The sequence below is a fragment of the Nicotiana tabacum genome, chromosome 4 (genome assembly GCF_000715075.1).
Source record: "Nicotiana tabacum cultivar K326 chromosome 4, ASM71507v2, whole genome shotgun sequence".
In the NCBI taxonomy this organism is placed as follows: Eukaryota; Viridiplantae; Streptophyta; class Magnoliopsida; order Solanales; family Solanaceae; genus Nicotiana; species Nicotiana tabacum.
Genome location: NC_134083.1, coordinates 107020469 through 107035342, shown reverse-complemented (window position 1 = coordinate 107035342; position 14874 = coordinate 107020469). Strand labels below are relative to the sequence as shown.

General features: G+C 37.2%; 1 protein-coding gene across 4 annotated transcripts in view; it reads left to right on the top strand.

The window, feature by feature from the left end:
* Positions 1-1168, top strand: part of LOC107822861 (uncharacterized) — a 30717-nt gene extending 29549 nt beyond the window's left edge. For all 4 annotated transcript variants that reach the window (XM_075252314.1, XM_075252313.1, XM_016649436.2 and 1 more), the window contains one exon: positions 872-1168. In XM_075252314.1, the coding sequence (XP_075108415.1) occupies positions 872-938 (67 nt within the window). In that variant the 3' untranslated portion in view covers positions 939-1168. The remainder of the gene's footprint in view (positions 1-871) is intronic.
* The last annotated feature ends 13706 nt before the right edge of the window (positions 1169-14874 follow it).

Here is a 14874-nt window from a genome sequence, read left to right as displayed (position 1 = left end):
TTCTTCATGTTTCTTTCCATATATTCGGTCCTCCTCCATCTTCTTAATGGCAAACAATCAAGATGAATTTTTAACCAGGAAGTTTTTATTAATTTCTGGGGTCTGGTTTTTTATATCCTTTGATGTATTCTTTTCTTTTACCTTGGGGGAAGCCATTCCAAAGCAAGGCTATATTGCTCTGTATAATAAGATCATTTTTTGGAGCTTCCTATTGTAAAGACATTGCTGATACATGGAGCTGCATGAGGCTTATAGTTTTTCTCCTTTTTGGTTGTTAACCATTATTCTTTTATGCTCCTAGTCACTGGCATCCGTCAACTCTTCCAGAAAAGCTTGCTTCTTTTCTCCTTTCCTTTTTCTCAAATATATCTCCTGTTTCTTTTTGGCGATCGTGTTTCATGTGGTTATCTTTCCTGTTTTCTGTTGCCGAGCTACTCTAAATATCTTTTGGATTGAAGGAAAGGGAAGGAAAATGGAGGCGTGAATATAATATTTTGCTTTTGGATTAAGTTTTTGAGGAGTGAAATGAAGGGATAAGGAGAGAAAGGGAGGGTAATATCTTTTATCCCAAAAAGTGTCCATATATCCATGGAGATATATATACCTGCCTTGCTCTGCACTTTTCCTTTTTGAGATATGTAATCTGCGAATGTTTCTGTGGTTTGAAGATTAATTCCCTCCCCCCATCCCACCCCTACTTCCATGGTTCCACCCTGATTAAGGAAAAATTGAATGAAAGAGATTAACAGAATATCTATTGGACCGGGCATCTTGGTTACTTGATAATCCTCCATTGATTAAATTTTGCATAAGCAAATATGTTTGCAACTGATTTTCATGACTTTGAAATCATTTCTGTGCTATTGCTCAGGTGCCAAAGGATCAAGCAGGAGTTCACATTTGAGTACAATTATCTTGAAGATGAGCTCATTGTATAAGAATCGGGTTATACCAAAGACATTTATTCTCTCTGTGCCCTATTTTCTTTCTTTCTTTCTTTCTTTCTTTCTTGTTTAGTCTGTCTAAATTACATGGCTTTATATTGTAGTTTATATCTTTTCAAGGTGTCTTTTGTTTAATAACGCTTTAGACGCCTTCCCAAAGAACCAGTAGATATGTCAGGATCCAAATTTCAATTAGTATCGTTAGAGTGGCAACATTCCATCAACAGAGGCAGTCCTTCGGTAGCATATCTTGGTTTAGAAATTTACTGCTCCTTTTGATCCATTTTATATGACATTTTCCCCTTAGTCAGAAAAACGGTTATGACTTTTTCTTAAATCACATGTTTCAAAAGTTAATATTTTTAACTCTGGAAAAAATTCATTATATAAAATGAGACGGAGGAAGTATACTTCTTATCCTTTTCATACAGTTTCATCATACATTAATCAACCCCTTTAATTCCTCGTTTTACATTTTTATTTAACATTAGTCTCAACTATTTTGTTTAACTTGAAGTTTTTTTGGATTCGGGATTTGATTATCAATAGTGGTAGAGCTGATTGCATCAATGGTAGGAAAGGGACCAAACAAGATGGCCTCATGGTCATGGATGTGCTGAGTAAGCTAATTTAATGTGTCGGTTACATTTTTAGTTGTTTATTGAGTACACGAATGTTTTTTTTCCTCTTTTTTTTCTTGATTAAGGAATTTGCCACACGGTTGTTCAAATTATACATTTGTATTAGAATTTTTTATTTTAGTTTGGTCTTTGTAGTTTACTCCTTACCTTTTTATATATAATCTGTTCCTCATAGTTATAATAGAAATTATGCCAATTAGGTTGGCCATGTTCACACTAGTGTTTGAATGATTGAAAATGGAAGTTTGAACGAGAACTGAGTCAAGAAGGAGAAAGCTCAGGCGTCATCGACTTCTTGTCTCACAGACCTAACCACTAGATTAGTAGCGGGAGATTTCAATATTTACTAGTCTTAATGCGCGCGTTGCGTGTGTACCCATGTTAATAAAAATAAAATTTTAAATAATATAAATGGTATATTTAAAAGACATTTGTGATAAATAAAAATTAGCAAAAATATACTTTCCAAAGATAATTCTTTTAACCCACACTAATTAACTTTTTCAAAAGCCAAAATTCTCATCATCGTGTGATAAATACGTTTTCTTAGCTTTTTGTAATGATGTTAAATTCTAGGACATTACGCATGTTGATGTTATAATTATATTATTTTTTTATTAGGCGAATATTTATTTGATATTTTGTATTCTTCCTAACGTCTATATTTGCTGATAAAGTAATTTTGAATAACTGAAAGAATTAAAATTGCTAGTCTTTGGCCATATGAAAATAAAAAGATGAAGAAAGAGAGAAGAATAGTCAAAAAATATTTTTTTTATGCCCAATACCTTGCTTTAAATTGATCTAGTATTTGGAGCCAAATTTCACATATTTTTTTTGTAATAAAGCACAAAAAGAAAAAAAGAAACTAATAATTTTTCAATATTGATCTACACCAAACAATGTTAATGGAAAACCTCGAGAAGACATAATAAGTCGCCGACCTCGAGAAATTTTTCAATGTTTATTAGGATTTATAAAAGTAAAATCATACTTGATTTAAAATTTTTAAAATTAGGTATTCGTACATTTTTCAAATAAGAAAATTTAGAATCTTAATTTTAGAAAAATAATTAAATTATTATTCTTAAATATTAAAAAAATAATAAATAACTATTTTGTCTAGTGAGTAGTGTCCATAATCAAAGATTTAGAACTCTAATATATGTTGCACATGTATGTGTCTGTATATTTTAGAAGGATTTAGAACAAATATTAACAATACAAAAATTTCTTTATAATTAGTACAATACATTAATCGTTGGCAGAAGGTTACTCTTCTTAGACTATCAACTACATTTACTTTATAAATTAATATACTTAATTTTTAAATACCCAATAGAATAACAATGTTTATATTTAACTTAGAAAAGAATATCAACTAATTAATACAGCTTAAACCTAAAAGGAATACAAAGTGGCATAATTCGAAATATTAGGAAATTAATTTAATGACTATTCCTAAATATTTGAAATATAATTAAATGATTATTTTTAAGTATTAGAAAAATAATAAAGGACTATTTCTAAGTATTAGACAATTAATTGAATTACTATTTTGTCTAGTACGAATTCTATTTTATAAGGGTAATAAAAGCGAACGACATTTCGTTAAAGGCCTTCGTGCTTTTAATATAGTCTAAATATAGATTTAGACTTTTTACCAGAGCAAGTAGAACTGTTAGAATTGTTGAGGTTTCGAAACCCTAGCAGTTAGCAAATGTATGTGGCGATCCAAACTTTTGGGGGTCACTTGGTCCCCTTCCATTTGTACCATTAAAAAAAATATATATTACTAGTATTTAATACTATATACTACATAGAATTGGCGAAAAAGGAATTATGTTTTAGCCATTCTGAATTGTCCATCTTTATAATGAGGATAGATTTTACTTCGCACTTCCTAAACGTGAATTTGACGATATATAAAAATTGCCTACTTTAGATTGTGTTAATATGTACAAAGAAGTTTCATGGTGTTGCTATGTTTAACACTTAATATCATTTTGATAAATTATTATGAAATACAATAAATATATATAATGTTTTGGGTAGCAAACCTTCCATATTAATCAAAAGATATTTAGTAGTTTGGGCAGCCACGTTTTTCATATTTATCCAAAGTTTATATATATTACTTTTGTGACATGTTTTTCTAGAACCTTCTCTCATTTTTCATTCCTTCATGCCAAAGAAAACCCCAATTTGCACACAAGCTCCACATAACGAAACAAAGCTATTTCAAGTTTTGGAACAACAATCGAAGTCCGATATTATCAATGTCAATTTTCGGTCAAACTTAAGAACTCTCCAATTTTTCAAATTGCCAACATTCGATAAATAGGCTCAAAATCTTCTAGGAACCTCCAAATACAAATCCGAACACACGCCTAAGTCCAAAATTACCATGTTAACCTGTTGGAACCATCAAATCACCAATCCGAGATCATTTACACAAATATCAAACGTTAGTTAACTCTTTTAACTTAAGGCTTTCAAAATGAACCTAAGTGTTTCAAATCATTCTCAAACCTTCCCGAAACCAAATCAACCATCCCCGCAAGTCATAAAATAATAAAATATACGGGGAGCATCAAATAGAGAAATATGATTCAAATACTCAAAATAACCGGGCGGGTCATTATATTCTCTACCTCTTATATAAATATTGGTCCTCGAACGGGTTTAGAATGTACCTGAGCCGCTGAAAAGATATAAATATCTGCTCTGTATATCTGACTCGGTCTCCCAAGTATACTCTTCACTCGGTTAGCCTCTCCAAAGTACCTTCGCCATGCGATCTCCTTAGATTTGAGCTTCCGAACCTGCCTATCCAAAATGTCCACCGGCTTTTCTTCATAGGCCAGATTCTCATCCAACTGCACCGTGCTGAATTCCAAAATATGCGACTTGTCTTCATGATACTTCCGAAGCATAGACATATGAAATACCAGATTAACTCCCGAAATAATAGGAGGCAAATCAAGTCTATAAGCAACCTCGCCAACTCTCTCTAACACCTCCAATTGACCAGTAAACCTCGAGCTCAGCTTGCCTTTCTTTCCAAACCTCATCACGCTCTTCATAAGAGAAACTCTATGAAGAAACTTCTCACCTTTTATATATGCCACATCACGAACCTTCCTTTATGTATAAAACTTCTGCCTGAACTGAGTTGTGCGAAACCTCTCCTGAATTAACTTCACCTCCTCGAAAGCATCACGAACCAAGTCTAAACCCAACAACCTAGCCTTACCAGGCTCAAACCAACTAACATGAGAACAAAATCGGCTCCCATATGAGGCATCATATGGAGCCATCTAAATACTGGACCGGTAGCCGTTGTGGTAGGAGAACTCCGCCAATGGTAGGAACTTGTCCTAATGGCCTCCAAAATTAATAACGCATGCCCTCAACATATCCTCAAGGATCTGAATGGTTTGCTCCAACTGCCCATTCATTTGCAAGTGAAATGCAGTGTCGAGCTCCACCCGTGTGCCCAATTCACTCTGAACAACCCTCCAAAAGTGCGATATAAACTGAGTATCACAGTTTGAGTTTGTCACACCCCAACCTAGGTGAGGTGGACAGGCACCGAGTACCTTATTTACATGGCGACTCATTCTGTACAACCACTGATTTACTTAAACTCGAGCTCTTGCATGCAGAAAAGTCCCAAAACATATATATATATATATCCATAGGCCTATTAGGCTTCACTCTGTACATCATGCTACCAACAACGATATAATTGACCACATGTGTCCATGCGTCTACAAAAGCCTCTAAGAATATCTTACTGACATAACCTGGTTGGGACAGGGCTCCGACCTACCCATAAGCATACACACACACACACACACACATAGGACAGTCCGACAACCTCTAGACTCGGCTGTACTCCGGATGAAATGGAACTTCGCCAATCCTCAACTGGATAGCAACTCCGTCTATAATAAGAGTATGTCAAATTGGATACCTGAACCTGCAGGCATGAATGCAATGCCCAACGATGGGACATTAGTACAAAGAAATATACTAAGTATGTAATGAAGATAACATATGAATAACTGAATTGAAACTGAACTGACATATATATATATGGTATACTGAAAGTAATCTGGAGCATCAATGAAATTTGGGAATCATACTTACCTTATTCTGACTCGTAACATATCTACAATATTGAATTATCCAACTTACCTTACAAATGATTTAGACTGAAAAGGGAAGGCTCCGTTGGCCGAGAACATCTAATGTCGCGACTGTCGTATATGCATCTAATTCACGTCATGCTATACCTGAACTAGTTCTCATATGCTATCTGTACTGGAAACCGGCGTATTACGGAACGTCATATATAACATTATTCTAGCCATTATACCTTATATATGAATACATACCTCAGATGGATCAAACATCTCTAGGGATACACTGAAACATATAAATGGCACTTACGCATTTCTTAAGAGACTGTTCGTAAGGCTAACTCAACATGAATAACCAGTGGCTTGTATGCGCAACATAGTAGACCGTCTGTACGGCTCACAACAATCATGAATAGATGGCGGCTCATACACATAATACAGTAGACCGTCCGTATGTCTCACAATAGCGAGGTCTGGTTAGGCGTACAACTGAGACCGTCCATAACCAACCTTCATTATGCACCTATGAGTTCATAGACCATCCAAAGGGCTTCACTGTACACCGATGCATTCATAGACCGTTCGCAGGAATCATGTCTTATACATATTCATTTCATATTGCTCGTGCAGACATTATTCAATCATCAATAGATAAACTTGTATTCATAAGCATATAAGTTCGTGAGTAACTCGTTACAATAACAAATCCTTATTCCTTAACCTCTTGCTATGTTATCCTTCGTATTCTATATTATTTAGTCGTAAAGAAAGTTGTAACTGTTTCAGAATCGCACTTTTATCCTTATTTCACATCACGACTCGTTTCTAGGGATTACATGATTCTGTCTACTTATAGCTATGTAATATGCTTAGCTTGTGAAGATACTTTTATGCATATATATATATATATATATATATATATATATATATATATATATATATATATATATATATATATATATATATATATATATCCATTCATCAATACGTAACAACAGTTGCAGGATTTATACTTTATCAACTTATATTCTTATTGCTAAACTTAGCATATTCTGTAGTTTACGACTCCATAGGTAACATATATCATCTCTTAACATCACCCTCATATATAATCAACCTTACTTAACATGAGAGCAATGTAACTATCTTTGTGGGTCTTTATCAGTTTCATGAACACAAATGTGTAAGTATTGGAAGTCGTGGCACTTTTTAGGTTGAGTCATTCTTATCATTATGCAAACTATACATTATGCTACCTTGTTGAACTATTCATGTATAACTATCCCTCATTATACGTACACTATATTGCTTCTAATTCGTTAGACCATTCGTATGTACTCTTTAATTGACATCTAGATGTCTTGTTACATATAGAAGACAAGGGCCTTTCGGAAGGCTCTATTTACTCCTTAAGAATACATGAAACTGCAACTAACACAATCCATTTCAACATTCATATGACTATACTAGTGAACAGACCTTAATCGTCGGTATAATACGTATACAAAGCCACATACCCTTGAATTCCTTATAAGGGCAATATAACTTACGGAATCATGCCAAAGATAAGAAAGGAAGACCTTACATACCTCATAATATCCCGTCCAATCCTCAAGCTAACTTAACTTGTAGCTCCTGTGTCTACAAGAAATGAACAATATTATCGTCACAATACGAATGCCATAATTTATCGCATTTGAATGACACACATTAATCTACGATAAAACAGATAACACCTCCCCTATTTATATGACTTCCCACAAGTTACAACAACCAGCAACAGCCCAAATAACATCAACAATACTCATAATAAGCCTTTCAAAATAGTTTAACAATCCCGACGAGCGGCAAGCTCGATTTGTGACTAAACAACTATAGTTTTAAACCGCTTCTTCCTTCCAAAATTTATCAACAACACTAAGCGCCACATATTCAATTATGCCTACTAATTTTCAGCCACAATACAACTTTAAAATGACCCCATAACAGTCCCACAAGTTCAACAACTCAAAACAGATGTTTTTCCAGATTACTAAAACACGTTTTCAACTTGTCTTTTCTTTCAAATCGAGCAATACAACCAACAGAACATAATTAAGCCTCTTCTCATATAAACCAGCCATGAATTCAACTTAAAAATAAGTTCACAGCCAGCCAACAGTGACACAAAAATAAGCAACATACTTTTCTTTCGAAACTCGAAAGTTCTAGTCTTTACGATCGAGCTACAACTCGTAGAAGCTTAGATAAGGGAAAGAGAAGTATGAACTTACCTTGAACTGAGTAGAACCTATGAAACCTAGTCCTTCTCTATCCAAAATCAGTCCCCCAATGCAGCTACAAGAAGGAGAAAGGGAGACTAGCAAGTTGTCCGGATATTTTGGCACTAGAGTCACTTTGTATCACCCGAAATCACCTAGGGTTTGTGTGGGATTTTTGGGGGAGGAGTTGCAGGGGTTTGGTAAGGTCCCGTCAAATTTTACCAAGAATTCGAGGTTTTTGTGGTGCCGAGGTTGGGTAATATGTTAGAAGGGTATAGAATTTTTTTTATGAATAGCATTGTGGAGTTGGTGAAAAAATTCTTAGCAGATCATGACGTTTTTGCGGTGCATTATGTGACCTTAGAACTGCTTCGTGGACTGTGGATCTGTCGCAAGATGGAAAAGAAGAAAGCTTAATTTTGGAGGTCATTTTGCGGTCCATTATGCGACCATTAATCATTTCGTGGGCCGTACTACCATCGTAGAACTAGCATGAGAAATTTACGGAGGGAGATTTTGCGGTGCGTTATGCGACCGCATAACTATTGTACGAAACATAGAACAACCGTAGACTGGATCAGACCGACCTAGTTTTTGGGGACCATTTCTCGGTCCCTTTCGCAGACCGCATATCTGTTTTGTGGTCCAGTCTGCGATCGCACACCCAGTTCGGGGGGTTAAATGTTGAGAAATTTTTACCTGATACCATTTTCATAAAAATAAGTTGGGGGTTATTTTGGTTGGACTCAACAGTTGTTTTAGAGAGAGGGGAGTATTTTAGAGAGGGAGGAAGGAGCCCCAACCACTTTGCTCATCAATGCTTGTCCCAATTTTGAAGATTCAAGGTAAATCACTCACTAGGACACCACTTACCCGGGTAAGTTCTTGTTCTCAATCTTCCATGCAAGTTTGTTACGGGTCTAGTAGGTCGGGAATTAGAAGATATGACATGCATGTATTGATAGAGGGGTCTTGGAGGTTGTTGCATTACCCAAGATGAATTGTTGGTTGATATTGGTTGCGGGTGAAGGAAATCCTATAAGAGAACCTTGTAGTCAAATTGCACCCCTAGTGTTTGATGAAATGCTTAAATGAGCTGAACCCATGAACCCTTTCCTAATTATGGTTCAATTTTATCATATCTCTAATAGATTGAAGTCGCTAGAAGTTTCAGAATGTTGTAGTAATTCTAACGAAAGATCAACCGAGGTATGTTGGAAAAAATCTTTCCGAATAATCGGATTCCTCGAAATTCTCGTAAACTTCGATTATGGTTTGATCAAGTTCCTATTTACGTCATTACTGTCTTCTTCTATGGTTAGCTGGTTCAAATGCCTATAGTTTGATTCATATTCCGATTGTATAATGCTATGCTCCTCTTTTATGCTTATCCCAATGTGTTTCAAATTCTTACATGCCTATGAGCTGAGAATATGATTTTTCTCAATGTTTCAAACATCCTTAAATGTTTTAAGATGATCCTTGGAAGTTAATGAAAGTATAAATTGTGAAATGCAGTCGTCGTGCCAAAAATGATAATTTACATATGAGGCCCAGAGTGCCACCGAAAATGAAAGAAAGTATGGAAGGCTATGAAAAGCATATGATCCTTTTTATGATAAATGCCTTTGGGAGTATCGTTAGGTCATCGAGGAAGGCTGGGTCATAAATTCCCAAGCCTGAAACTACATGTGCCAGTGTAAGGATTGATTGAGGTATAAATCCCCACTATATTATATTGAGATTATTTCCCTTAATTGAGATGAGTTGAGTTGAGAGCTAGCAAAGACCATGTCGACCCACACGATATTATGGTGAGATGGCTTAGTCGATTGGGCAGAGATCAGACACCATACCGCGCACATGGTGGTATTGTGTACTATGTCAAGCCTCATAATTTAGGGTGAGACGACTTAGCCGATCGGGCAGAGATCGGAATCCGTACTATAAGCACGGTGGTGTATCGGTGCTAAAGATCTCCTGACCTAAAACATTGACTTTTACTTGAAGGTTTACCTCACACTTGACTTGGTATCTTATTATTATTTGGTTTACTCATTTATCTCATGTTTCTCTCCTTTTGTGTTGTTTCTCTATTCATTGAGAGGGTGTTTAGTATTACATACTAGTACTATTCCATATGTACTAACGTCCCTTTTTTCGGGGACGTTGCATCTTTAATGGATGCAGGTGGTTCCACAACTGGCGGCATCGATCATTAATAGCGGTACACCCTCTCCTCAGCTGAATTGGTGATCCCCACTTCCTATCGGGGTCTTGTGTCTTTTGCTCCTTATGCCTTATATTTTGAGGTATAGTCGGGGCCTTGGCCCCGGCACTATAATACTACTCTTTTGTATTAATTAGAGGCTCCGTAGACAATGTGGGTTGTATTTTGATTTGGGAAAGTCAAATTTGAAATGTTGTATTTGTCAAACATGTTTCCACTTTTAAACTACGAACTTGTAATATTTTGGGGAATCGTAAATGAAGTTACACGGTAATGAAATTGGTGTTGTACATGTTACTCTCTCGTTGTCTAAATTGTGATATTCATCTTCGCATTAATCACGGGTAAGGTCGAGTAGAATGCATCAAGTAGGCTTGCTTGACTGGGATACCTCGGTTGAGCGTCGATCGCGCTCCCCATAGTCGGGGCGTGATAAGTTTTTATCCTATGTTTTGCTTAGGAGATTATGTTTAAAATATGAGAGAATCAGCCCATATAAAGGGTCCATTGGCCTCCCTCAATCTGCCCCCTTTTGGGGATCTTTTTGGTCCCTTCATTTAAGCAAGTAGGTGACGCATCTACTTGTCACCTACCAGTCTGCGCAGTCTTGCGAAAATGTGAATATCTCTCTATTACGATGTTACATTGACAAATTCTTTAATGCATTGGAAACTAGACTTGTGGACCTTCAATATTATGGGTGGATCACCCCATAACACAAAGTATATTGGGAGAAAATCTCAGTGACATTAGACCCAAACTTCAGTAAAATTTATGAACGTAACTTGTGATGACTTTTGTCGACTTTTATTTCATAACTCGCGTGACTTCAAAACTTAACACATGACTATAATATAACTAAAATACCTCATAAATCACCTTCGTATCATGTTAAGCACCCTACTATTACCCCAAAAGTTTGGGTTATAACATTCCCAACTTGCCGACTTTCGACGAAACTTATTTTCTTCGATTCGTGTAGCTTCTAAACCTTCCAACCCTCTTGGTACTTGCTGATCATGATCCTAAATATTTTTAACCTCCAAGGTAACATGAATAACTTACTTTATATGCTTTCAAAGAGGATCTCATTTCTGAGCTTATATCAATATACTTATAACATACTTTTACATACAAAAATATATGGTGTAGGAGAGATAATCGAGATGGGCACGCGATGCAAGAGAACTACCTCTCTGGTGTAGATCTGAGCCAACTTCTTTGAAGTACAAGAAGTCACAATGGGAATGAAATGCCGACTTGGTCAACTGATCAACTATGACCCAAATGGCGTCAAACTTTCTCAAAGTTTGTGGCAAACCTATCACAAAGTTCATTATAAGGCGCTCCCACTTCCACTACGATATATCAATCTTCTGAAGCCAACCACCCAGTTTTTGAAACTCATACTTGACCTGTTGACAATTCAAACACCCTGAAACATACCCAACAATGTCCTTTTTCATCCTCTGCCACCAATAACATTGCTTCAAATAACGATACATCTCTGTAGTGCCTAGGTGAATAGAATACCGCAAACTATGAGCCTCCTTAAGAATCAAGTCTCGCAAGCCATCAATATTAAGAACACAAATCCGGCCCTGAAGTCGCATAACACCATCATCCCCAATAACCACCTCCTTAGCACCACCTTGTTGCACCGTACCCTTAAGTACTAACAAGTGTGGATCATCATACTGGCGAGCCTTGATACGCTCAAACAAGGATGACTGTGCAACAACACAAGCAAGAACTCTGCTACGCTCAGAAATATCCAATCTCACAAATATATTAACCAAGGCCTGAACATATATATACAAAGGCCTCTCCATAGCTGGAATAAATGCCAAATTCCCCATCCTCTCCGCCTTTCTACTCAAGGCATCTGCTAAACACTTTTCTTACTCGGATGATATAGGATGGTGATATCGTAATCCTTCAATAATTCCAACCACCTCCGCTGCCTCAAATTCATATCCTTCTATTTAAACAAATACTGAAGACTCTGATGATAAATGTAAATCTCACATGACAAGCCATATAAGTAGTGCCTCCAAATCTTAAGTGCAATCACAATAGCCGCCAACTCTAAATCATGGACCAAATAGCTCTTCTTATGGGCCTTCAACTAGTGCGATGCATAGGCAATCACCCTACCATCCTGCATCAACACACACCCAAGACCAACACGCAAAGCATCACAATAGACAATATACATCCACGATCCCAAGGGCAATACTAAACTAGAGTTGTAGTCAAAGCAGTCTTGAGCTTCTGAAATCTCTCCTCACACTCGTCAGATCACCTGAATGGAGCGCCCTTCTGAGTCAACTTGGTCAATGGAGTTGCAATAGACGAGAACCCTTCCACAAAGCGACAATAGTAGCTCGCCAAACCCAAGAAACTTCTGATCTCTATAGCATTAATAGGTCTGGGGAAACTCTGAACTGCATCAATCTTCTTCGGATCCACCTTGATCCCAAAACTAGACACCACGTGGCCCAAGAATGCCACTGATTCCAACCAAAACTCACACTTGGAGAACATAGCATACAACTTCTTCTCCCTCAAAATCTAAAGCACAATCCTCAAATGTTGCTCGTGCTCCTCCCTATTACGGGAATATACCAAGATACTATCAATGAACATAATAACAAGAGAATCCAAATAAGGTTGAAATACACTGCTCATCAAATGCATGAAAGTTGTTGGGGCATTAGTCAAACCAAAATATATCACCAAGAACTCATAATGCCTATAGAGAGTCCTAAAAGTTGTCTTAGGAATGTTCGAAGCCATAATCTTCAATTGGTTATAACCCAATGTCAAGTCAATCTTCAAGAACACCTTGGCACCCTAAAGTTGATCAAACAAATTATCAATACGAGGCAATGGTTACTTGTTTTTTTATAGTAACCTGTTCAATTTCCTATAATCAATGCACATTCTCATGGAACCATCCTTCTTCTTCATAAACAACACCGATGCACCCTAAGGAGAAACACTCAGCCTGATAAATCCCTTATCCAACACTCATGCAAGTGCTCCTTCAACTCAGCTGGAGCCACGTGATACGGTGGAATACATATGGGTTGAGTGCCAAGCACCAAATCAATACCAAAATAAATATCCCAATCAGGTGTCATGCACGATAGATCTGCAGGAAACACATTTGGAAACTCTCTCACTACAAGGACTGAATCAACAATAGGAGTATCATCACAAACACCTTTAACGAAAGCCAAATATTCTCCGTTGAGTATTTTAGATATAAAATCACCCTACAAGGAGTATGATTAAAAGAACCCCACCATTCCAACCTTGGCAACCCCGGCATAACCAACATCACGGTCTTTACGTGTCAATGAAGCATATCATGGTATGGAGATAACTAATCCATACCCAAAATCACCTCAAAATCAAACAAATTAAGAAACAGAAGATCAACCCCTCTCATAAACCCCAATACTAACCACACAAGACCGATAAACATGATCCACCGCAATATAAACTCCAACCCGTGTAGACATATAAACAGGAATATACAAAGAATCACGAGGCATATCCAAATATGAAAAGTAGGATGACAAATATGAATAAGTAGAAATCGGATCAAATAAAACTGAAGCATCTCTATAACAGACTGAAAAAAATACTTGTAATGACTGCATCAGACAAAACCGCCTCAGGCTTACCAGGGAAAGCATAATAACATGACTGGCCTCCACCTCTAGGTCCCCCCGACCTGCTTGATCTCCACCTCTAGCTGGTTGTGCAGGTGGTGTAGAAACTGGCGGGGGAATCAAGTCTAGGTGCCTTGCTGATGTACACTCATCCGAAGCCTGGGAAAATCCCTCCTCATGTGCCTTGAATCCCCACACTCAAAACAAGCTCTATGCTGACGTGGCTGCTAGTACTGAGCCTGCCCCAGATGAATGGAATAACCACTTTCAGAACCACATGCGGTAGGTGCACTGAATAATACTGCCCTGAATGAGTACTCTGAAATCCATGACTAACTGGTGCACCACGTGAAGTCTGAAGTTCTGACTAAACTGGTCTAGTGAAATAACCACTACTATGATGACCCTTGCCCCCAAAGTAGGAACCACTAAATCCTCCAGTACTACGAGACATCTTGGCCTCGCTGTCCTCCCCCATTTACCTACAAATACGCTCTAATCTCCTAGAAATTTCTACAGCCTGGTGAAAGGTAGTCTCAATATTAATCTCTCGTGCTATCCCAAACCGAAGACTGTAGTTGAGTCCCTTAACAAACCTTTGTACCCTCTGTTTCTCAGTAGGAACCATAAGAGCTGCATAGCATGACAACTCTATGAACCTCATCTCATACTGCGTTACAGTAATACCCTCCTGCTGCAAGTTCTCAAACTAGCTGCGCAACTCATCTCACATGGTAAGTAGAATAAACTATTTTAAGAAAAGAGTCAAAAACTGAGCCATGTGAGAGGAAGTTACCCTACTAGTCTGCCTTGCTCATATGTCTTCCACCACCTCTTGGCTGGCCTCCTCAACTAAAATATGTTGAAATCAACTCCATTGGACTCTACAAGTCCCAAATTGCATAGAATCTCATGACACTTGTCCAAGAACTCTTTAGCATTAGCTGCGAGATCACTAGTGTAACAA